At 54.4% G+C, this 25,794-nt stretch overlaps 1 protein-coding gene and 2 long non-coding RNA genes across 4 annotated transcripts; 2 read left to right on the forward strand and 1 right to left on the reverse strand.

Annotated features, from left to right (window-relative positions):
- The first annotated feature begins 935 nt into the window (after window positions 1–935).
- Window positions 936–7,555, forward strand: LOC133344147 (uncharacterized). The gene is made up of 3 exons (XR_009755320.1): window positions 936–1,171; window positions 4,725–4,790; window positions 5,337–7,555. It is a non-coding gene; the product is annotated as an uncharacterized LOC133344147 (long non-coding RNA).
- Window positions 7,556–9,598: 2,043 nt separating this feature from the next.
- Window positions 9,599–15,988, reverse strand: LOC133344129 (uncharacterized). Its single transcript, XM_061554119.1, has 3 exons — window positions 15,459–15,988; window positions 12,838–13,205; window positions 9,599–12,350 (listed from the first exon to the last, which is right to left on the reverse strand). Exons 2-3 carry the CDS (start codon window positions 13,060–13,062, stop codon window positions 11,640–11,642), a joined length of 936 nt encoding a protein of 311 aa, XP_061410103.1. The 5' UTR covers window positions 13,063–13,205; window positions 15,459–15,988; the 3' UTR covers window positions 9,599–11,639.
- LOC133344149 (uncharacterized) lies at window positions 12,203–25,794 on the forward strand. 2 transcript variants are annotated; one of them, XR_009755323.1, is made up of 3 exons: window positions 12,203–12,336; window positions 20,537–20,627; window positions 25,141–25,794. It is a non-coding gene; the product is annotated as an uncharacterized LOC133344149 (long non-coding RNA). The 2 variants fall into 2 exon arrangements; XR_009755322.1 differs by lacking the exon at window positions 12,203–12,336 and adding an exon at window positions 19,685–20,209 and having other exon boundaries at window positions 25,068–25,794.

Genomic DNA, 25,794 nt, shown 5'->3' on the forward strand with positions numbered 1-25,794 from the left:
GCCATGCCACTACTACGTGCCTCGTAAAAAAATCGACTCTCCCAACAAACGCGGCACATTGGCTCAACGTTGGCTCAACGATTTCAAACCACATTGCCGACTGGGAGCGTATGAGCCAACGTCAGGCGTGCCTGCTAGAGTACGCCGTAGGGTTCCATTGAAGATTTACGAATTGGCCGATCATCTTCATGCGTAGAGAACCGCAGAGCTTGGACAATTGTTGTTAGTGCCGGTTCATTGCGTCACGGCTGCTGCTGCTGCTGCCCGGCTCATCTGCGGTTCCTCCTCTTGGCGCCTCTGAGTCGTCCTCTCTTGCGGAGCGAGCGAAGTTCTGTGCATCGCGTTACACGTTGACATGAGTACACGTCGCCGATTTGTGATGTACCTTCACTCTCACTGAGCAGACAATACACATTGACACGTCTGTCCCTCTACGTACAACATTGTGTTTTACACATCACATCAGCCACACGGCCGTCCGTCTTGCAGTGCATTCTGTCAGCAGAATTGGTTCAACACAAGCAGCAACTCTGGATTGGTTTTGACATTCGGTGTCTCATCAGCAGAGTCGGGCTTTGCTTGAACCAATGCTGTGGGTCCTGGTTCTACACAACATTGAATCAATGCTGGCGAACTGTTAGCTTTGGGTCCTTGTTTTACACAACATTATACTGTAGATAATACAGAACAATCGCCAGCGTCATGCAGCATATTACGACTGATATAAATAGGTAGAAAAGACACCTCCTTCACGTATCTGTTCCTCCACATGAACATGTCAAGCTTTGTGTATACGCATCTCATCAGCCACACACATGGCCTACGTTAAAGCCTATCATCTCAGCAGCACAGAGACCAGTCCCCACATTCAGTGACCCATCAGCAGCATCGGCTGAACACGAGTGCAATTCTATAACCTACCCACTACAGTACCTACCTGCCTACCCACCTCACGTATCTCACCCACCCAGCGACGTGCCTACCTACACACGATGTGTGCTCCGTGCTCCCGCAGAGAGGCGGCGAGCGGTGGGGGACAGGCCGCTTTACGAGCGCGCGGGGCCGTGTGTGCTGCTGACTGCACGCGCGCAGGTCCCGGGGCTGTTTGGCACGATCAGGCGACTCATTCCAGGGCTTTTCCCTTTCAACAGGATCCTGGGACGGTCCAAGGGTAGGTGTGCCCTGGCGCATGCTCACACCGCCTGACGGGGTCCATCGCGGGGGGGTACCAGGGGGAGGTCCCAGGGTGGGGAGGGGGTCCGCTGCAGGGACAGGAGGGAAGGCATTGGGAGACGGTGGTGTGTGTCTCTGTCTCTCTCGCAATGCCTTCGAGGCTGGCAGAGAGGAATTGAACAGGTGGAGGTGTTCGCCAGCCACCGATGTTGTTAGAATAGTTGGATCGCAGCGCCACACACTGGTACATATCGGAATCTGAACATTTATTTAAACTGGAGGAATCCGATGAGCTATGAAGATCTCTTTTTCACAAATGTCCAGGAGTATGTCAATGTGTGTCGTGCACCCCTCCTCCACCGACACGAGCCATATGAACAAAGAGTTGTCACGTGAACTCACATGTGAATGTAGTCATTGTTACAGCTTCAGCACCACGGCTGTGCTGGACAGTGATCGTCGCACATTGATGGATTTGGTCGTGGCGACGAGCAGCATCGCCAATCGTTCTCCAGGGTTAGTATGACACATGGGCTTTCGCGACCAATATGGCGTAAATATATATATTTATTTACAAGATCTAACCCCAACAAAACCTTTATTATGGATGACATTGGTCGCAGAAGCCTACGTGTTATACTCACTAAATATTCACGCGATCTAAACAAAAAAAAACATGTATTATGGATTCTCTAGCGTTGTGGAAATCCCCCAATGTTGACCTTTGAGCCATCTCAGGAATAAAACTCGAAACGTTTCATCAGTCGCAAGGTGGCCTTACAAGGAAAACAATCAGAATCTTTGTTAGACGAATCCGATGAGCTATGAAGCTATTTTTGGACAAGTGTCCATTAGGGGCTGGGGGGGGGGTCAGCGAATAACAACAATAAACAATGCAACAGACGATGGGAGTGCACGCTCGAGAGAAGGTAAGCGAGTCACTAACAAATACAAACAAAGTATATTACAAGTACACATCGCGTAAGTGCATCAAGTCCTGCAGACGTTTCAACACCCACGCTTGGGCAAGGCAGCGACATGCCAACAATAGGCGACGTTGCAGGCAATGGTCCCTCCTCAAGAGCAGGGCCACTGCCCAACGCGTCGCGAGTTTGTGCCGCTTGGTTTCCTCTGAGGGCCTCGCAGCGTTGCGGACGAGCGCGTTGACCATCGGACGCGTCGTGGTCAGCCTCAGAAGATGCTCGGCGAGCGTTGAGCCGCCAGCAACAAACAGCACTGTGATTAACGTTGAGCCGCCAGCAACAAACAGCACTGTGATTAACGTTGAGCGAGACTATTCTTGTTGTAAGTGCTTGGTGGGAAAGAGACGACGGTGGTGGTGGTGGTGATGGTAATGGCAGGAGGGGATTCCACAGTGAAGCAGTACAAGGAAATAATGAGAAAGAAAATAGGTTGTCATCTGTAGTGTGGTGAGTGGGTGAATGAGATGTTGTGACCTGTAGTGTGGTAGTGGTGGTGGTGCTGGTGGTGGTTGAACTCGGTGCGATGGATGAGATGAAACAGTCAGTGTCTGGTAGAGACCGAGTCCTCGAAGTAGACTGGATCAGTAACCATGGCAGTCGTAGCGATAAAAGAGTAACAGGGAGGCGACTGAGTAATCGAGTGCTGGAGTTGTCGGGTTTCTGTTTTGAGTAGCAGTTGGCATGTCCCTCTAACATTGCCCGTTTCTCATTCTCACTCCGTATGTTCATATTCGCTTGCTTTTACCTATTCCTCAAGCTGATGGTGATGCTTGAGTGACTGATGATGCTGATGATGATGGTGGTGGTGGTCGTGGTGATGATGGTGATGGAGTGTCAGTGATGGCGAGGTCACTTAGGTCCACGTGACGGAAACGCGTCAGCCAGGCGCGGTTGCCGTCGTGCGCCAGCGAGCCAGAGCTCTCGGAGACGAGGGGTTGGTGGACCACGTAGCGATTTGTGAATCTCAGAAGGCCCTTCGCCCTGCCAGGCGGCCACGAGATGGCAGTACAGCAAGTGGGTTTTGACGATGGTGAGGATTGTCGCTTGCGTGTCTGTGATGGTGACACTGCTTGTGATGGTGATGGTGAGCTATTCGACAGTATGTGTGCGTGTGCAGTGATATGGGGAGCGGTAGTGTAGTGGTTAGTGCGCTACGAACCCAGCGACCCGAGGTCAATTCTCGCTCACGACCAATAATGGCGAATATTAGTACCGATGCTGGGTCTCCCCTAGGTCGACTCAGCCGTCAGTGAGTATCTGGTGCGGTGTGTAAACATCAGCGCTGGGGAGACAAAGGCGGCCGGGGATGTCGCTGGCTACCCCCCCCCCCCCCCCGTGTGCCGTACCGGCCTTCATAGGTGCTACTCGCTAGCAGCACTTGACCCAGCGGCCTGTTAAGGCTACACGGGTCATCTTTGTCGTTGTGAAGTGACATCGCACGCGATGGTGATGGCGTCTCGTTAGCACCGACTCATCTGTATCGTTTGCATTTTCTCGTTCGCGTCTCGTTACCACCACCGTGTCATCACACCACCTTCTCATCACACCATCGTCTCATCACACCATCGTCTCGTCACACTATCGCGTTAGTCAGTTAGTTTGTTAGTTTATACGAATGAGAATGTCAGCCCGTTCGCCTGGCTAACCAGTGGAGATGGAGACGTCTCGCTTGCCAAAAGCCACATTCCAAAATACATTCTCTGTCACTCGCACCAGCAGCCAGGCGGGGTTGATGGGACACGAGGAGACGGGAGTCGGCTGATCACAGTGTCTGATACGGGTGGTGGTGGTGGTGGCCGTCTGGTTGTGGTATAATTCCGTTCACTCCCACCTGCAACGCGTACACGCACGATATTAATGATTAATCAATTAACTTACAATATCTCTCCTGAATGTGGTGGAGCGTGTAATCGATGCGTTGTTGCCTACTCATTTGTGCCGATGATGATGATGGTTATGCTGTTGTGATCGACAATGGTGATGATGATGACGGTAACGATGTAGTAACTTGACGATGGTGATATTGATGATGATGGCATTGACCATGCTGGTGATGATGATCATTATGTTGTGATATGATGATGATATTGTTGTTACGATGGTGATGATGATGATGGCGGTGATGTGACGTGATCTTTATGATATTGATGATGGCGATGATAATAATCGTGTTGATGGTCATGTTGTGACAAGGATGGTGATGATGGCGATGAAGGCGATGGTGGTGATGATGATGATTTCAATGGTGACGATGGTGATTCTGTTGTTGACAATGGCGATGGTGGTGACGACGATGGTGACGGCACGGTGATGATGGTGATGATGGTGATGATGTCGTGATGTGATGATGGTGATGATGGTGATGATGGTGATGTCGTGATGTGACGATGGTGACGGCACGGTGATGATGGTGATGATGTCGTGATGTGATGATGGTGATGATGGTGATGTCGTGATGTGACGATGGTGACGGCACGATGATGATGGTGATGATGGTGATGATGGTAACGGGAGCGCCCCGTGTGTGTCTCTCTGTGTGTGTGTCTCTCTCTGTGTGTGTGGCCACAGATCCCCGCAGAGACGGTCACTGAGGAAGTGGACACTGGGATCGCTCGCGCCGGCACCAGAGAGAAGGTAGGGCAGCAGGCAGCAGGCAGAGGGCAGCAGGCAGCAGGCAGCAGGCAGAGGGCAGCAGGCAGAGGACAGAGGGCAGCAGGCAGCAGGCAGAGGGCAGCGTCGCTGTGTGGGGTGGACGAAGCGATGGACTGCCCTTCATGGGCACTCGCTACTTGCTAACAGCACTTGCCCGACAATCTGTTGAGGCTACACGGGGGTGTCTTTGTCTTTGGTAGAGGTGCAGAGTAAGGTGTGGGTTGTCACGCGGGCCCGTGTTTGTCCGTGTGTGTGTGTGGGGGGAGCGGCAGTGTCGTGGAACGAACCAGGCGACCCGAGATCGATTCCCGCTCAAGGTCAACAATGGTGACGATTATCTGAAACAGTTATGGGCCTCCCCGAGGTCGCTTCAGCCTCAAAATGAGTACCTGATGCGGTGTGTAAATATCGCCACTAGAGATACTGGCCCACCCCATTGCGTGCAGTCCCGGCCTTCGCAGGTGCCACTCGCGAGCAGCACTTGTCGAGGCTACACGGGGGACCTTTGTCTTTGTGTGTGGATCACAGAGATCCAGCACCCGGCTCAAGAAGCCCGAGACGACGCCGACGTCTCAGCGCCGAGTGCAGCGCCACGTCAACTCGGGCAGCCTCGACACCAAGCCCGCCAGCTGAGCGGGGAGCGGGGAGGGGGGGCAGGAGAGACGGGGTAAAGGGGAGGATGGGCAGGGAGTGCCGTGAACTCACCAACAGCTCACCAACACACCTCACAGACACCTCACACCGCATAGATCACCACTCAGCTCACTGAAACCAATCCCCAAATGTCTTCACTGTTGGGGTTAATTTTGCCTGATCGACTGAGTGACTGAGTGAGTGTGTTGTTGTGAGCTGCAGTGTGGTGATGGTGGTGGTTGAACACAGTGTGATGGATGAGACGAAACAGTCAGTCTGGGTAGGCCAATTCCCCAACACGGGGTGGTGGACAAACCGATTATTGAAGTTCACCGAATCACGAACCACGACCCAGAGGGAGGAGGCTCCCTCCATGCACTGGCTTGCCGGCTGGCCTGTCCTACCCTCTCCCTCCGATTGCCCTGACCCCGAGTCCGACTCAAACCCCCACCAGGTGTGATGCTGGCATATTTTATTTTTAAAAGCACCGCATTCTTATTTTGTTCGTGATACTTTTCCCCCATTATATATATATGATACTTATAAACAATACCATTTATACATACATATACTTTGTATACGTACATTTACACAGTGTGTCCTCGATATACTGGGCTAATATATGGGTGTCAGTGGTGTACCCCAGTATTCCAATTCCCTAGCAAAACCCCCTGATTTCCATGAAGACAACATTTACATGCTGTCTGCAGCTGAGTCACGCTAAAAATGTGTTCACGTAAATACGTGTCTGGTAGAAGAGGTGGGGTCTAAACAGGAAGGAGTGGGGCCTACAGAGCTTGAACTTCCCCCTTTATTTAAGGTAATCGAAGCACAGAATCAAACACGCGCAGCAGCCGGCCAGAGTTTGAGTGCCGTAGATGCGGTCCCAGGTCAGCGAGTTCATATGTCACAATACAGAGTGGGGGACGCAGGTTCACAACAACGCCACCACAAAACCCGCCAAGACAATTCTGGAACGCGCTTGGCAATGCCGCAGTGTTTGGTGAACCAAAGTTGATCTCCCCAGCCGCATGAGCCTTGAGTCCTCGAGACTCACCTCCCGTTCGTTCAACAGCCCTGCAGGTGGTGGGGGAGATTCCACAGTCCTACAGGGCGAGTGGGGGGGGGCTGTCCACAGGACGCAGCCTTGGGTTGCGGCGTCCGTGCGGCGTTAGGACGCAGGGACGATGGGAGGACCACGGCAGCGTTACTCTGCACGATGGGCCGTTCCGGTTTTGAACTTTATATATATATATCTTACGTATCTAAACATGTATAAATATATTCACATACATATTTAAATTATGCTAATTGTGCGAATATATTTAGATATGTAAATATATATTTAAGATAATATAAATAACACAATGAGCAGACAATGTGTTTCCTTTACATCTCCGTGTCCCTACGTAAGCAATCCAAGTGCGTTCTACTCATCCCAGCAGCCGCACGGCCTCCTGTTTGTGAGTGCACCATTTCAGCAGCGTGGATTCAGGACGAGCAAAAACTCTGGGCTGGTTTCGACATTCGGCTTCTCATCAGCAGAGTTAGGCTTGCTCGAATCCCTGTTGGTGGACTGCAGAAGTTCCAGGCCCTCTCTGTACGACATGGGGGTCCTAGTTTTCCAGCGATGGTTCAAGCGAGCCTGACTCTGCTTAAGAGACACTGACTGTTTAAAACTGGTCCAGAGTTGTTTTGTGTTGAATCAATGCTCCTGAAACGATGCTCTCCCACGAGGAGGATGTGCATCCAGCTGATGAGATGTGTAGAACAACATGTTATTGTTTACGTGATGAGATGTGGAAAAACATCGCGTATCTAATTAATATGTTCATCACAATAAACCCACCTCGATGCGGGGCACGGTGTATTCACCCACGGTATTTCGAGGACATACGGTAGTAGATCGATTGTTATCAGATTTAAATTAAAATAATTTGTATGATCTAAATTACGATGATGTTTTTGATTTGTGTTAAGGTTGTGTTTGTACCATTTGCTGTGTATGGAGCTCTAGCTTAGACCGTGAGGAACGTAGCGAATCGTGTCTGTAACACGGCTCGGGAAAAGGCAATTCATTGACGAGAGTCTGTACTCACAGCAGCGATGTAGAAAGCTCCAATGAACATTAAATAAACTTCCACTAAGACAATGGACCAGACTTGACGTCATGTACACTGAGCATATACAAAGACTACCCCCACCGCATTGCCTTGCAGTACATCTAAGGCTGCGTTGGCTTAGGGGGGGCCAAGACTGGTTCACATAATCACCATCGATGTTGGCCACGTAGTGCGCTAACCACTGCGCCACCGCTCCTCGCTGATTCACGTGGATGCGCACATTCACTGGATTTCCAGTGGCTGCGTGGTGTGCGCACGGCGCTGTGAACACAGCAGCATTGCGTTAGACTCCTGACCACGGCTAACGTCAGTGGTGAGTGATGCGTGGAACCAACGCACACTGAGCAGCGCGGTGAAGTCTGGTAAAAAAAAAACAACCTCCATCAATTACCACTGTGTAGCGTGGCCTTCATCCAGCAGTGGATTGACCAAGGACTGTAAGTATAACACAAGTGCGATTTGCTTGTACTGGATGTGGTTTGGAATGTCAGCTGAGTTGTGGTGGCGATGCCGCACGTGGCCTCTGACCCAGCGCTGTGGAGGCAGCTGTGGCGAGGGTTGGTGCATCACCGCCCGCATGGCTGTCAAACTCCCTTCCCGAGTGAGCGGCGAGGTGCGGCCAGCAGATGGCGGCATAGCAAGTGGACTGATCGCCATCTCTTCCATCTGTACGGAGATAGAGTGTTACCCCCTCGCGCAAGGCGTAGGTTTGCCCTAGGTAGAAAAAAAACCCTCATTCATGAGCTGAAGAGCCGCATGTGCTATGAAGAATGGCCATTGCCCGAAACGTCGCCTATTTTATAGTTTCCCTTTAAAATCCTCACACGTACACACACAGTGGCGGGGGTGTTGACAAACGTGTTGAGTCGTTTTTAGTCTTCAGTGATAATTCCCGGGTTCCACTCCGTGCGTGCTGCACGCAGCTTTAGGTCGTGAGACTCGGCGAATTAAGTTAGAAACCTCTTTTAGCGCTCACGGCCTTGTTCTGTTTATTATGTCGGTATGCCGGACAGCGCCCACAAGTGGACGCCCGGTAAACTTGCAGGAGATGAAATAGGCCATGCCCAGACACGCTGAATTCTGGAGTGATTGGACATTACGTACGGGCATTTCCACTGATTGTAAACTGGTGGCGGGGAGTAAATTGTCCGTCATGCCAGTGAAGCCTAATTGAATACATTGACAATGGGAAGTTAATGGGTGGCGTTTAGAGTCATTGTCTTGGGTGTGCGTGGGGCTTTTAATTGAAGGTGACGCTTGGCGCATGCAGAGCCACGCCCCCGGTGACTGGAGGCCACGCGCCCACAAGGTGCAGAGTTTAAAGGCTCAGAAACCAGGCGCCGCGCAGCTGGGAGGGGAGGCAAGCCGAGGTGTCGGCCGCTCACACCGGGCGACACACACACGCGCACACTATCACACATACACACACGCACACACACACGCACGCACGCACGCACACACGCCGCACACACACACACGCACGCACACACACGCACACACACACGCACGCGCACGCACACATACACCGGGCGCCATACACACCACCGCCTCGTCACGCTTCCGCCTTCACCCCGGCACAGTCTGGGAATCGGCGTCTGGTGTTCGCGTGATGGGAATTGATTTGTGCCGACATTTGGTGCCGTGTGTTCAACTTTGTTGCAGAAGACTGGACAGTTTATTTTGTATGTACGGTGAACTTCTTTCGCGCCGTACGTAGCCAACCATGATGATCAGAGGCTCTGCGTAAGAACCACTCAATACAAAAGTCGGTTATAGAGAAATGTAGGTTTAGTGCCGACATAAGTCTATTGGTGTGAGGTTTGGCCTAAAGTGGCAGTCCTACTTCTTGGGACAGGACTGCCGTGTGATGGCTTCCCCCATCCCCCTCCTCATCAGCAGTGCGGTTTCGTTGACGCCATCGCTGGCCGCTGGCTAACGCCGCACGGAGAGGCGATTCACGGTGCGACGCCGCCTCTCCCCTCGGGACCGAGGCTGAGCAGACACTGAACACAGGAGCTGGAGGTCGGTCTTTAAACGTCGTTTTTATTGCGACCATGTTCACAGCAAAAGCACGAATCACACAAGGCCTCTGGAGCGACTCGGCTCGCCAATTACATAGAGACCCAAACGGACCAATCACGACCCTTTCTCAATCATTCCTCCCCCCCCTCCCTCCCTACCACCACTGCCCCTCCCCCCGTTGAATGTTTCATCAGAGCTGCTGCTGCTACCACCTGGCCGTACGGGTTGACCCGCGTTTGACCCCGGACGGTGCGGGAATTGATTTGTCATCCGTGTGAGCGGTCACGGGTCGATCGGTACCGAGACGCGCTGCCAGTGCAGTACTGGACGCTATCGCAGGAGACTGCGCACAGGTTTCATAGACGTGGGCCCACTCGTCCACGTGTGCCGCTGTGGTTCTGTGGGAAAGGTGGAGACCCTGGGAGTAAGAGGTTGTGCGAGGAGTGGTTGAGTAAATGATTTGAGTGAGTGGTTGAGGTGAGCGGGTGACTACATGGGTGAGTGTGTGCGCTACCAACCTGGCGCCCCGAATTCGATTCCCGCTCACGGCCAAAACCGGTGACGATTATGGATAATTATCTGAACCGGTCCTGGGCTACCCCTAGGTCGACTCGGCCTCAAATGAGTACCTAGTGCGGCGTGTAAACGTCGGCACTAGGGAGACCAAGGCGGCCGGGCGTGGTGCTGGCCACCCACTCCCTCGTGTGGCGTTCCGGCCTTCGTAGGTGCTCGCTAACAGCACTTGCCCCTACAGTCTGCCTATACGGAGGGATCTTTAGTCGGTCTGTGAGTGAGCGAGCGACCGAGGCAGAGTGGGTGGGTGTGTGGGTCAGTATGAGGCAGCAGGTGTCTGTGTGAAGCAGCTGGAGGCTGTGTGAGGCAGCAGGAGTCTGTGTGAAGCAGCAGGAAGCCGCTTTAGAGCGACGACTCCGAGGGCTGTGGCGTCACAAAAAGTGTAAACGTTGAATATCGAAAGCGACCCAAAAAAACCCGCGACCAACTCTAATTTTAACCGAACCTATTCGCCCGGCTCGTGGGGCTGCTGTGGTGTTGGCGAGCTCCCACAGACACCCTGCCAAGTCTGCAGACTGCGCCCTTCCTACCAGCCCATCAACCCCATCGCAGCCTGGCGGGAGAAGCAGAGGGCTTGCGGTCAGAATCCGGCAGGCCACCCTGGTTAATACTGCGCTGTGTGTGTGTTACAACCGTACAACTACTCCTGAACGCCGTTGGATTTACTCGGTGGATGCTAAAGACCGCCCTTGACGCCATCCGAGGAGAGCGTGGTTATTGTGGGCCAGACTCGGTCCCAACAGCTTGGCACGTCTGAAAAATAACCCCGCAGATGTTTAGGATGTACATGGCAATCCTAGCGAGTAACGTCTCGTCTGTGGTGTTGCGTCTCGCTTGTTCCGCGCCGCCTCGCTCTGGCGCACTCCGATCGCGAATCGCCACTCGTGGACTCGCGCGCGTCGCCAGAGCGGAGGGGAACCGGTGTGGATCAACGGATGGTCACGTGTCTGCTTGGTGCGACGGCTCCTTAGTAACGGCTCCTTAGCGACGGTTCCTTAGCAACGGCTCGTGAGTGACGGCTCCTTAGTAACGGCTCCTTAGCGACGGCTCCTTAGCAACGGCTCCTTAGTGACGGCTCCTTAGTAACGGCTCCTTAGTGACGGCTCCTTAGTGACGGCTCCTTAGTGACGGCTCCTTAGTAACGGCTCGTGAGTGACGGCTCGTGAGTAACGGCTCGTGAGTAACGGCTCGTGAGTGAGCGTGAGTCGGCGTTGAAGGCCTCGGGACCCTGTGTAGCGCACGGGGAGGTGAGAACACGGAATTGAGACCCCAGGGAGAGAGACCTGGGGCCTAGAAGAACCACGCGCACATCCCCCCCCCCCCCCCAGCTAGTCAACCTCACCCCCCCCACCTAGTCAACCTCCCCCCCCCCTTCCTAGTCAACCTCACCCCCCCCCCCCCCCAGCGAGTCAACCTTCCCCCCCCAGCTAGTCAACCTCACCCCCACCCCCCCTCCCCGCTAGTCGACCTCACGAGGTGTCTAAGACGCTGGCTGGACGTTGTGAACGCGTGCGAGGGAGCAAGGCACCATCACGTGGCCGGGAGCGGAGAGAGAGGCGGAGGGGGAGGGGGGGCAGGGGGGTGCGGAACGAGCCGTGGCTGAGCTGGGATGGAGAGTGACGCCCCGTGTAGGCTCCTTCTTCACCGCCGTGTCCTGCCTGCCGCCATCACCATCACCACCATCACCGCCACCACCATCACCATCACCACCATCAGCGCGACGCTTTTTCATCTTCTTGCCAAATCGCTGACATTCATCGGCGGTGGCAGCAGCAACAGGAGCAGCAGCAGCAGCAGCTGGCGCGTCATCACCATCGTCATCACAATCATCATCATCATCAGCAGCGTCACAATCATCATCATCATCAGCACCGTCGTCGTCGTCGTCACCGCGGTGACCGCGGTGTCGGTAGCGGTAGTCGTGCCGGGCCCCGGCGCGTCCCCTCGCGGCCCCGCAGCGCGCCAGCAGCCAGCCCAGGCAGCAGGCGGCCGCCACGGCGCCGCCCAGGCAGAAGAGCGCCGCGCCCGCCAGGCGGCACGTGTCAAGCACGCGGTTGAAGGCGACGGCGCGACTGTCCACCATGAAGAAGTCGTCCTTGCCGAACTCCTCGATGCGCGCCGGCACCACGCGCCCGGCCACCAGCAGCGCCGCGCCGGTCATCGTCACCAGCACGCCGGTCAGCAGGCACAGCTGTGTGTGGTGTGTGTGGTGTGTGGTGTGTGTGTGTGTTGTGTGTGTGGTGTGTATGTGTGTGGTGTGTATGTGTGTGGTGTGTAGTGGTGTGTGTGTGATGTGTGTGTGTGTGATGTGTGTGTGTTGTGTGGTGTGTGTGTGGTGTGTGTGGTGTGGTGTGTGTGTGTGGTGTGTGTGTGTAATGTGTGGTGTGTGTGTGTGGGGTGTGGTGTGTGTGTGTAATGTGTGGTGTGTGTGTGGTGTGTTATGTGTGTGTATGTGTATGTGGTGTGTGTTGTGTGTGTGTGTTATGTGTGTGTGTAATGTGTGGTGTGTGGCGCGGTGTGAGGAGGTGCGGTGGAAGTGGTTGGGGTCGGGAGGAGAGGAGAGGTCTGGTTATGAGTAGGAGGGGTCTCGTGAGGTCACCACCTCTCTTGTGGCGTCACCGCCGTCAGCAGGGTCGCCACCTGGCCGGGTGTGAGCCGCTCCGCCCGCGCCCTCGCACCTTCCACAGCGTGACGTGCCAGCCGGCGGCCCGCCCCCCCGAGGAGCCCTTGCCCGCGTGGCTGCTCCTCCTGCCGCCGCCGCCGCCGTGGGCCGCTCCGTCCCAGGCGGTGGCGCCGCCTCCGCCCGTGCAGTCGTCGTAGAACTGGTGCAGGTAGGAGCGCACTCCGTAGCGCGGGGGCGCGTGCCCAGGGGCGTCCCCTCGCCCAGGGGTCCTCGAGTCCATCGCCTCCTCCTGCTCCTGCTCCCTCCCCGGGTCCCCTCGGCGTGATCCTCTCGGCGTGATCCTCTCGGCGTGATCTCCGTTGCAGACCCCCCCCACCCCCCCTTTCACCCTCCCCGGCTTCTCCCCCCCACCAAGGTCTGCGTCTGTGGTGGCGTGGTCACGTGGAAAACATCGTCAAAATCGCGATGAAACGTGCGCTTCAATATTTACTGTGTTGACCAAGTAAGTTCGAGGGTACACCAAATGGTTGATTTTAAAGTTGTCAACTATAAGTAGCTCATATCCAGTTAAATTGAGCTATTAGCCAAACGTTATTGGCAACGGCTTTTGAAGGCATTGGGATTACGCGACGATTGTTCTGTAACGGAGAATGGCGCTCGAGTTAGAATCATTGAAACTCGTCCTCTGTAGCCGTGGCACGCGGCGCGGCGCGGGGAGCAGAGTCGAGGGGGGGGGAGGGGGCTGCGTGGGAGACGCGGGAGGAGCGGGGGAGGGGGGAGCACCTGGGGGGCGGAAGTCGCCACCAAGGCGGGGAGCGAGGAGGAGGGGGGGGGGGGCACGGCTCAAGATGAGCAGCGGGGAGCGAGCAGGAGGAGGGAGGAGAATGGAGGGAGGAGGAGCGGTGGTGCAGGGAGGGGATGAGGAATGACTGGGCCAAGATGTCGGGGATGAAGCGAGGGTGGTGGTGGTGATGATGATGAGGAAGGGGGAGAGAGGGACAGGAGAAAATGAAGGAGCGAGCAGCAGGGAGCTGCGTGGAGGAGGAGGAGGAGGAGCGGCGTCTGTTTTCACAGTGGGCGGGGAGAGGGGGAGTGGCCACACAAGAGTCACGTGGTTCACGGGAGGCTTGAGCTGACCGAGAGAGAGAGATGGTCGATTGCTTTAGCTCCTTCACTTGTCTCAGAGAGCGGGGTCCCTGTCACGGCTGACATCAGTGGCGAGTGATACCGGGGCCTGGTCCTGCTCGAGGTCGCCGTCATGAGTCGAGTGCCCTGGTGGCATCGCGCACACGCTGTAGAGCCATCGGTGTTGGTGCTGGGGTTACACCGGCCTTAGTAGGTATCAGTAATGCGCTAATCTATCTCTTATGAAAAAGGGCCATTGCCCGAAACGTCATCTATTATATTGTGTTTGCTTTTAAGGCTATACGCACAAGAAGTGTTGGTGTTGTTGTTGAGAAACGTTTTCAGTTGTTTATCTTTCTCTACCACAGCCAACGCAGCAGCAGCAGCAGCATCCCCAAAATAATTTGTTTAAAATAGGAGCTCGCAAACAACACTTGCCCCGACAGCCTGCGTGGGCTAGACGGGGCGATGGGAAGGAAGTGTACACGGACAACAGGGACATGTCGGTTCGATGCCGGGCCTAGGCGAGGTCAGACGATATAGCACTGAACCTGCCTCGTGATGGAGCGGCATTGCCTCGTGTGTGGCGCCTTCGTATCCTTGGGGAGCGGTGGCGCAGCGGTTAGCACACTGTGCTACGAACCAGGCGATCAGAGTTCGATTTCCGCTCAGGGCCAAAAACAGCGGCAGCGAATATTTGAATCGGTCCTGGGCCTCCCCTTGGGTCGACTCGGCCTAAAATGAGTACCTGGAACGGTGTGTAGTAAACATCAGCATGGGGGAGACAAAGGCGGCCGGGCGTGGTGCTCGCCACACCCCCCCCCCCCCTCGTGTGCCGTGCCGGGGGATCCGCTAAGAGCATTTGCCGCAACAGTCTGTTACAGCTTGACTTGAAGCTTTCGTGACTGCAGGTAAAGTCGCGTAGATAGGTTCAAATACAATAACAGGAAGAGCCTGATGACGAACGCTTGTGTTGCGATCGAAACGTCGTAGTTTTTTTTATTTTCTTTGAACCTATCTACGTGACTTAACCGAAAGACCCAAAGAATATGAAGTCTGTTACAGGCTACACGGGTGACCTTTGTCTTGACGCAGCAAGGGGCGCTGTCTAGCGCTCCGTGGTGCTGAAACTCTCGCGGATTTTTGGAATTATCGCGGATTTCGTACCGGGATTTCACTCGTAGAAAAACACATCCCGTGTATGTGTTTGTACTTAATCTGAGCCGCCGTCGCTGGCTATAGTGGCGATTCGATCGCCGTCCCACAGCCCCCAAGACATACTGACAAGCAGGCCGCGAGCGCTGTGTTTAACCCCGGGGTGTTTACACAGTGAGTCGGCGCTGTAGCGACACACGCGCCTGCCGTTTGACAATGCTGCTGCTGCTGCTGCTACCACTGCAGCTGTCTCGCCGCTATTACACCCGCTGATGTTTTCTGTTACCAAGACTGCTGTTGCTGCTAGTGTTGCTGTCCCCACTACTGCTAGGCTGATGTTATTGCTGCTGCTGCTGTGATTGTTAACGTGGTTGCGATTGTGCAGTCGACACCCACCTGCCGATTAGCGCGTGTCCGCTGCTCCGATAACGGATGAATGAATGAAGGGCTGGTTGTGGTAATGGTGCGATGGTGGTGACGGCTGATAGTGTGTGGTGGTGACAGCGATGTGAGAGTGATGATGGTGCGGTGGTGGTGGTGGTGGCTAGCTCGTACTGTGTGATGGTGATGGTGGCTGGTGATGGTGCGGTGATGGTGATTAGTTAGCTATGTGTGATGGTGGCTGCTGATGGGGCGGTGTTGGTGGCGGGCTGTGTGATGGCTAGGAGTGTCGCACACTGCCTGCCCTTGTGCAGCTTCGCGCATGCGTGCGATGGATACCGTTGGGTGGCGAGGGGCGGGAGAAGGGGTGGGGTGAGCAAGGCGCTGTGCGGTGTTTGTCAGTCTCCGCGTATTAAACATCATCTGGCGATGCTACCGCCGCCGCCGCCGCCGCTGCTGCTGCTGCATAGGCAGTGGTGCACAAGCACAACACACAAGAAGCACTCGGGCACATTCGACAATAACAACAACACCACCACTGTGTGGCCTTAAAAATAATAATAAATATATACAATATATATTCACGTAATTTAGTATTCCTATTAAGCCAGTGTTATTGATGCACGCGTTGAAGTGTTTGTGTGTCCGTGTGTAGGGAGTGGTGGCCAGACCCCAGTTCGGGTTTCTTTCACGATCAACACCAATGACGATTATCTGAACCGTTCCTGGGCTACCCCTAGGTCGACTCAGCCTCAAATGAGTACCTGACGTGGTGGTGCGTAAACGTTAGCACTGGGGAGACAAAGGTGGTGACCTGGCGTGGTTTTGTCCACCCCATCCTCTGGTGTGCCGTGCCGCCTCTCATAAGTGCTTATCGCAAACAACACTTGCCCCAACAGTCTATACGCGGGACCTTTGTCTTTGTGTGTGCGTGTGTGTGTGGCACAGGCCGACCCTTTCTAATGAGGTCTCGTCTATGCAGGAGAAGCAGCGGCTGCACTCCGTGACTCACGCGGTCAAATATTCATCGCGGTCACCCACGCTGCTCATCGTCACGTCTCTCCATCGCCCCACTCGTTCACAATGTGTCGCCATCATCGTCATCATCCGTTCACATCTTTCCTAATCATCACCATCGTCGTCACCTACTCGGAATGATCAATTCATCATCATCCACATTCACGTATCGTCATCCATTATCATCATCACCATCATCTCCCATTTGATGCGATGAAGGCCCATCGCCTGAAACGTCGCCTATTATGTATATACTGTAGTAGTATTGTTTTCCCTTATCACGGTCCTGGTCCTTGGTCTCGAGGATGGAGGCGAGTGCGGTGTGGTGCGGGACACGTTCCCGTTACGTTGCATGCCGCGTTTCGTTCCCTGCTGGCTACTGTGCTGATGAGTCCCAGGTAAGGGTGAAACCGGTCAAGCGGTTGCCCCTCACTGCGCCACTCCTGCTGCTGCTGCCAGTCGACCACATCTCATAAAATTCATGTTGAGGTCAGAGAACAAGCAGCGATCACAGTGCAGTCCCCGGGAGCCGATGATGTTTTTGCACGACGCACAGAGGCCGTGCGTCTGTGTGCACGCCTTCGTTCGTTGTCTCAAACTTAGACCAATCGCGTGTTTGTCTGATCGTTACGAAGGTCCCACGCACGCTGCGTATACCTGATGGGATGTGTCAAAACATAGCACGTGTTCTGTGCGTGAACACGTGTGCAGGAGGCGAATTGTCTGCTTATTAATGTTGTCGCTTAGAGAGAGAAGGGGGCCCTTGCGCATACACATCGCGCAGTTCCACCAGCGTCGGTTCAACCAGAGCCTGACTCAGAGCCTGACTCAGAGCCTGACTCAGAGCCTGACTCAGAGCCTGACTCAGAGCCTGACTCAGAGCCTGACTCAGAGCCTGACTCGAGCACCAACTCAGGCAGCGTAGTGGTGGTGGCCAGGCACGTGTCCTGTTATCGAGCACGAGGGTTGGTGGATCACCACACAGACGGCGTGAAACTCCCTTCCAGGATGAGCCGTTTCCCTGGCTCGCCAGGAGACGGCGATAGAGTTCAACGTGGACTCCGCATGTAGGTATGGATGTTGAACTTCTTTAGCACCGTACGTAGCCAACCGCGCTAATCGGAGGTGCCTTCCCGCTCCTCGTCTGTGGTTCCTCCTTCTGGCGCCTATGAGTCTCCCCCTCCCCTCTCTCTCTACGAGTGCGGTGGCGGTGCAGACGCAGCGATACCAGTTGACACATTGTATGAATAAAAACAACAGAATAACAACACGAATTGGGCAGACGACCCACCTCCTCTCCGTAGCTACAGCTACTGCAGCGACAGTAGTAGCTGTTGTTACAGCTACAGCTATTGCTGTAGCTGTAACAACAGGGGGTGGGGAGGGTGGGGGGGTCCGAGCAGAGTCGTGACTCGAGAGAGGTGCCCCCCCCCCCACCCGGTACCCCCCCCCACCCCCAGTCAGCCAGACGCGTGAGGTGTTCAGGAGTTGCCGTGCCCTCAACATGTATCCAACATGTATCCAACATGCATCCCGTCCATGGCTCAAGAGGGGAGGGAGACACTTCCCTGTGAATTGTGGTGGTCTTAGTTTTTTTTTTACGTGAAATAATTTTCTGGTGTAAAGCAATTTACTTTCCCCCCCTCCCCTTGCTACCAGTATGGTTGGTTAACCAGTGGTGTGGGCTTTGTGTTAATGCCCCTCTAAAATGCAATTGGTCTGTTGGGAGCACGCTGTGCAACAAGCTGATTTGTAATGTGCACTTACTATGACCATTAAACAAACAAACAGATGAAAACTCGAAAAAAGAGACAAAAAAGAGAGAGGGAGCAGAGCGGGAAGGGGTAAGAAGGGGGAGAGCAAAGCGTGACATCTTTTGTGAAATCTTTCATTTAAAAAGGGGGGGGGGCACATAAAGCGAAACATTGAAAAAAGCTAAAAACGAAATGATGAACGACTACCCCGAGCATCTTCTTGTTTCCTCTGATCGTGAACAGCGAGAGAGGCAGCGAGGAGCGGACACCGTTCGGTGGCGACGGTGCAGTTGACGTCACCGATGTTGATGTTGAATCACAGCTCACGCGCACACACTAGAGGGCAGAGTTCACTTGCAGATGCCACTGCGAACGGAATGCGCTCGAGTGTCTGGTGCGGAGCGTAAACATCGCCACGGGGGAGACAAAGGCGGCCGGTCGTGGTGCCGGCCACCCACCCCCTCATGTGCCGTGCCAGCCTTCATAGGTGCCACTCGCTAACAGCACTTGTCCCAACGGTCTTCTAAAGGCGATACGGGGGATCTTTGTATGTATGTATGTGCCTGTGACACACTGACAAACGCAGAAGCACGTGCACACACACAGACGCATTCTCACACTCGTTAATTTGACACCGGCACAAGAATTAACACACAAACACGCTTCATTCACACGCGCACGGCCAAACTCACACGCACACAGACAGACATCCCCCGTATAGCCTCAACATTATTTCGGGGCAAGTGCTGTTGGCGAGCGCCGATGAAAGCCGGCACGGCACACGAGGTGGTGCGTGGCCAGCACCCATCAAGGTACTCATTTGAGGCCGAGTCGACCTGGGGAGGCAAGGGGACCGGTTCAGATAAGGGTCACCCGTGTTGGCCGTGAGCGTAGCTGAGCGCTGCAGCCACTGCGCCACCGCTCCCCACACTCGCACGCGTGGAGGCGCACACACTCAAGCTATTAGCCCCCCCCCCCCCATTCCTGTGTCTAGACAGCGAATCGGCTCCCTTTGATGTCGCCTCGTGCAGAGGAGAGTCGCGGCTCTCGAGGGGAGGGGAGAGGAGGTGGAGAGCGGGAGGGGGAGGGAGGAAAGGAGGGGAGAGACGGGGAGGAAGCGAGATTGGGATGAGGGAGGGAGAGAGGACATGCAGATGCAGAGAACGGTGGAGAGTGAAGAGCGGCATAGAGATGAGAGAGGGGGAGAGAGGGGGAGGAATGAAGAGAGAGGAATATTTTAGAAGGAGAGGCATCGAGATGAGAGAGGGGGAGGGCGATGGGGGAGGGGCCACTGGGAGACGGGAGCACGAGAGGGAGAGGGGGGGGCGCCAGGGAGAGTAATGCGATGATGTCCGCTACCGGACGAGTTGGGGATAGGTGAGGGGGCAGGTGAGGGGGGCAGGTGAGGGGGGCAGGTGAGGGGGGCAGGCGAGAGGGGCAGGCGAGGGGGGCAGGTGAGAGGTGCAGGTGAGAGGTGCAGGTGAGAGGGGCAGGTGAGGGGGGCAGTTGAGGGGGGCAGGTGAGGGGGGCAGGCGAGGGGGTTATGTGCGAGTTACCACCGCGACGCGGGTGGTTCACGCAGTATGTATGTGAGTAGAACCGTTCGGATAGCGGTTTACAGCAAATCCACTGCTGGATGAATGCCTCCACTCGGCCGAGGCTTGTTTGACCATACTTCAAGACTATACGGGGATCTCTATACCGTATGTGTATCGAATGTGTGAGTGAGTGAGTGAGTGTGACTGAATGTGAGTGAGTGTGAATGAGTGTATATTAACTGAGTGTGACTGAGTGTATGTGACTGTGTGTGAGTGTGACTGAGTGTGAGTGAGTGTATGTGACTGAGTGGCGAAAGCACAGCAAGTTGGCACAGTAGGGGGCACAGGTGGTGCATCAGCCAGTCATCTTGGTCATCTCAGTCAGTCGACCCGTGGCACCTGGGTCTGCCCCGTGACCTCCTGCCAGCGGGCGTTCGACACTTCACGTGGCCTCAAGGTGCATATGACCTCGCAGTGACTGAGTGTGAGTGAGTGTGAGTGAGTGTGAGTGAGTGAGGGTGAGTGAGTCTGAGTGTGACTGAGTGTGAGTGTGACTGAGTGTGAGTGTGACTGAGTGTGAGTGAGTGAGTGTGAGTGAGTGAGTGAGAGTGAGTGAGTCTGAGTGTGACTGAGTGTGAGTGTGACTGAGTGTGAGTGAGTGTGAGTGAATGTGAGTGAGTGAGAGTGTGAGTGAGTGAGAGTGAGTGAGTGAGTGTGTGTGAGTGAGAGTGAGTGAGTGTGAATGAGTGTATGTTGACTCCGTGGTGACGTATTCACTCTGCAGGAGGAATCCGATGAGCTCGGAAGCTCTTGTGTACAGATGTCCAGTAGGGGCGGGTCACAGACACACGGCAGCAGCGCGAAGTTTTGCAAAGGTAAACGCATCACTTACATAGAATATACACAAATACATCTAAACTGTTCGTTAATCTTACCCGGTAAAGCCAACTGAGCTATTAGCTTCTTCTTTCAGAAGCGACCTGGCCACAAATGATAGCTCAACGCAGTGTCTTGTCACGTGGGCATTTATCGCAGCAAAATCATCGAAATGCATGCAAAGTCAACGCAACCCACATGCACCAAAGACCCCCCGTATAGCCTTAACAGACTGTAGGGGCAAGTGCTGTTAGTGAACACCTATGAAGGCCGGAACGGTACACGAGGGGGTGGGTAGCCAGCACCGCGCCCGGCCGCCTTTGTCTCCCCTGTGGCGATGTTTACAAACCCCACCAGTTACTCATTTAAGGCTGAGTCGACATAGGGGAGGCCCAGGACCGGTTCAGATAATCGTCGCTGGTGTTGGCCGTGAGTGAGTATTAAACTCGGGTTGTCGTGTTCATAGCGCAGCGCGTTAGCCGCTACACTACCGCACCCCACGCACACACACACACACATGCACACACACTTCACGCACACATACACTCCACACACATATCAGACACACGTACACGCACACATACACTCCACACATATCAGACACACACATACACACCACACGCATATCAGACACATGCTCCACACGCACACAGATGCCCCATTCACCAGTTATTCGAATGGCTACACGCACAATCACCACACACTCACCACACACTCACTCACCACACATTCACCACACACGCACACTCACCACACACACACACGCACACACCACACACTCACTACACACGCTCACCACACGCTCACTACACACACACTACACACGCTCACCACACACTCACTAAACACACAAGCACACTCACCACGCTCACCACACACTCACACTCACCACACACGCACACTCACCACACACGCACCACACACTCACTACACACGCTCACCACACACTCACTACACACGCTCACCACACACTCACTACACACGCTCACCACAAACTCACCACGCTCACCACACACTCACCACACGCTCACTACACACGCTCACCACGCTCACCACACACTCACTCACCACACACTCACTACACACTCACCACACACGCTCACCCACACACTCACGCTCACCACACACTCACCACACACGCACCACAAACTCACTACACACGCTGACCACACACTCAGCACGCTCACCACACACTCACCACACACTCACTACACACGCTCACACACACTCACTACACACGCTCACCACACACTGACCACGCTCACCACACACTCACCACACGCTCACCACGCTCACCACACACTCACGCTCACCACACACGCACCCTCACCACGCTCACCACACACTCACGCTCACCACACACGCACCCTCACCACGCTCACCACACACTCACGCTCACCACAAACTCACTACACACACTCACCACCCTCACCACGCTCACCACACACTCGCGCGTCGGATATTCCTGGAAAATCGGTGGCTTTTAACCCCAAGCTTCCCGCTCTGCAGACTCGACAACAACGACCACGACAATGCCGCTGCTGCTGCTGCTAACATTGCTGCTGTTGCTGCTAACATTGGTGCTACTGCTGCTAACATTGCTGCTGCTGCTAACATTGTTGCTGCTGCTAACATTGCTGCTGTTGCTGCTAACATTGCTGCTGCTGCTGCTAACATTGCTGCTGCTGCTAACATTGTTGCTGCTGCTAACATTGCTGCTACTGCTGCTGCTGCTAACATTGCTGCTGCTGCTGCTAACATTGCTGCTGTTGCTGCTAACATTGCTGCTGCTGCTGCTAACATTGCTGCTGTTGCTGCTAACATTGCTGCTGTTGCTGCTAACATTGCTGCTGCTGCTAACATTGTTGCTGCTGCTAACATTGCTGCTGCTGCTGCTAACATTGCTGCTGCTGCTAACATTGCTGCTGCTGCTAACATTGCTGCTGCTGCTGCTAACATTGCTGCTGCTGCTGTTGCTGCTAACATTGCTGCTGCTGCTAACATTGCTGCTGCTGCTGCTAACATTGCTGCTGCTGCTAACATTGTTGCTGCTGCTAACATTGCTGCTGTTGCTAACATTGCTGCTGTTGCTGCTAACATTGCTGCTGTTGCTGCTAACATTGCTGCTGCTGCTGCTAACATTGTTGCTGCTGCTAACATTGCTGCTGTTGCTGCTAACATTGCTGCTGTTGCTGCTAACATTGCTGCTGCTGCTGCTAACATTGCTGCTGCTAACATTGCTGCTGCTGCTAACATTGCTGCTGCTGTTGCTGCTAACATTGTTGCTGCTGCTGTTGCTGCTAACATTGCTGTTGCTGCTAACATTGCTGCTGCTGTTGCTGCTAACATTGCTGCTGCTGTTGCTGCTGACATTGCTGCTGCTGTTGCTGCTAACATTGTTGCTGCTGCTGTTGCTGCTAACATTGCTGCTGCTGTTGCTGCTAACATTGTTGTTGCTGCTAACATTGCTGCTGCTGCTGCTAACATTGCTGCTGCTGTTGCTGCTAACATTGCTGCTGCTGTTGCTGCTAACATTGCTGCTGCTGCTAACATTGCTGCTGCTGCTAACATTGCTGCTGCTGTTGCTGCTAACATTGCTGCTGCTGCTAACATTGCTGCTGCTGTTACTGCTAACATTGCTGCTGCTGCTAACATTGCTGCTGCTGCTGCTAACATTGCTGCTGCTGCTGCTAACATTGCTGCTGCTGCTGATAACATTGCTGCTGCTGTTGCTGCTAACATTGCTGCTGTTGCTGCTAACATTGCTGCTGTTGCTGCTAACATTGCTGCTGCTGCTAACATTGCTGCTGTTGCTAACATTGCTGCTGCTGCTGTTGCTGCTAACATTGCTGCTTGCTGCTAACATTGCTGCTGCTGCTGCTGCTACTAACATTGCTGCTGCTGCTAACATTGCTGCTGTTGCTGCTAACATTGCTGCTGCTGCTAACATTGCTGCTGTTGCTGCTAACATTGCTGTTGCTGCTACAATTGCTGCTGCTGTTGCTGCTAACATTGCTGCTGCTGCTAACATTGCTACTGTTGCTGCTAACATTGCTGCTGTTGCTAACATTGCTGCGGCTGCTAACATTGCTACTGTTGCTGCTAACATTGCTGCTGCTGTTGCTGCTAACATTGCTGCTGCTGCTAACATTGCTACTGTTGCTGCTAACATTGCTGCTGCTGCTAACATTGCTGCTGCTGTTACTGCTAACATTGCTGCTGCTGCTAACATTGATGCTGTTGCTGCTGCTAACATTGCTGCTAACATTGCTGCTGCTGTTGCTGCTAACATTGCTGCTGCTGCTAACATTGCTGCTGCTGCTGCTAACATTGCTGCTGCTGCTAACATTGCTGCTGTTGCTGCTGCTAACATTGCTGCTAACATTGCTGCTGCTGTTGCTGCTAACATTGCTGCTGCTGCTAACATTGCTGCTGCTGTTGCTGCTAACATTGCTGCTGCTGCTAACATTGCTGCTGCTGTTGCTGCTAACATTGCTGCTGCTGCTAACATTGCGGCTGCTGCTGCTAACATTGCTGCTGCTGTTACTGCTAACATTGCTGCTGCTGTTACTGCTAACATTGCTGCTGCTGCTGCTAACATTGCTGTTGCTGTTACTGCTAACATTGCTGCTGCTGCTGCTAACATTGCTGCTGCTGTTGCTGCTAACATTGCTGCTGCTGCTGCTGCTAACATTGCTGCTGCTGTTGCTGCTAACATTGCTGCTGCTGCTGCTGCTAACATTGCTGCTGCTGTTGCTGCTAACATTGCTGCTGCTGCTGCTAACATTGCTGCTGCTGCTGCTAACATTGCTGCTGCTGCTGCTAACATTGCTGCTGCTGCTGCTAACATTGCTGCTGCTGCTGCTAACATTGCTGCTGCTGCTAACATTGCTGCTGCTGCTGCTGCTAACATTGCTGCTGCTGCTAACATTGCTGCTGCTGTTACTGCTAACATTGCTGCTGCTGCTGCTAACATTGCTGCTGCTGCTGCTAACATTGCTGCTGCTGTTGCTGCTAACATTGCTGCTGCTGCTGCTAACATTGCTGCTGCTGCTAACATTGCTGCTGCTGCTGCTAACATTGCTGCTGCTGCTAACATTGTTGCTGCTGCTAACATTGCTGCTGCTGTTACTGCTAACATTGCTGCTGCTGTTAACATTGCTGCTGCTGTTAACATTGCTGCTGCTGTTGCTGCTAACATTGTTGCTGCTGCTAACATTGCTGCTGCTGCTAACATTGCTGCTGCTGTTGCTGCTAACATTGTTGCTGCTGCTATTGCTGTTGCTGCTGTTGCTGCTGCTGTTGGTGCTGCAGTTGCTGCTGTTGTCGCTCCTATTGCTGTTGCTGCTGCTGTTGTTGCTGCTGCTGTTGCTGCTGTTGCTAGCTGCTATTGCTGCTAACATTGCTGATATTATTGCTGCTGCACATTACATTCTCAGCAGCAGCATTGGCACCACCATCATCACGAGCAGCGATAGCCCCTCCCCTCGCCCCCCCCGCTGTCCGTCCCAGCCCCGCCCCCCCAGCAAGAGGAGGCGACGCTCCATCTCGCGGGAGGGAGCAGCTGGAGACGCTGTCGGAGAGTCACCCGCGAGTGCCGGGGGGTACAGTGCGCCAGACAGCGCCCGTAAGAGCGAGACGGCAGCAGCAGCATCAGCAGCAGCAGCAGGAGTATCATCAGCAGCAGCAGCATCATCAGCAGCAGCAACAGCAGCAATAGCAATGTTAGCAGCAACAACAGCAGCAACAGCATCAGCATCATCATCAGCAGCATCATCATCAGCATCATGAGCAGCAGTATCATCAGCAGCAGCATCATCATCAGCAGCAGCAAGAGGAGGAGGCTGCGGAGTTCGCGCGGGGGAGGTTTGGTCACGGGGGAGCGCACAGAAATAGCGCTGACGTCATTACCCTGCAGACGGCGGCGGGGGAGGGGGAAGGGGACCGGGAGGGGGGAGGGGCCGTGGGGGGTGGTGCACGGGGGGGGGGTCGCAGGATGGAGATGAAAGCGCAGCGCGTCTCCCTCGTATCGCCCTCGCCTCCCCACTCTCCCTTCTACCTGCTCTCCCCTCTCCTCCCCACACTCTCCCTCTCCTCCCCACACTCTCCCCTCTCCTCCCCACACTCTCCCCTCTCCTCCCCACACTCCCCCCTCTTCTCCCCACA

Source organism: Lethenteron reissneri, chromosome 19 (genome assembly GCF_015708825.2).
Source record: "Lethenteron reissneri isolate LAM-NWPU_2019-01 chromosome 19, ASM1570882v1, whole genome shotgun sequence".
NCBI lineage: Eukaryota > Metazoa > Chordata > Hyperoartia > Petromyzontiformes > Petromyzontidae > Lethenteron > Lethenteron reissneri.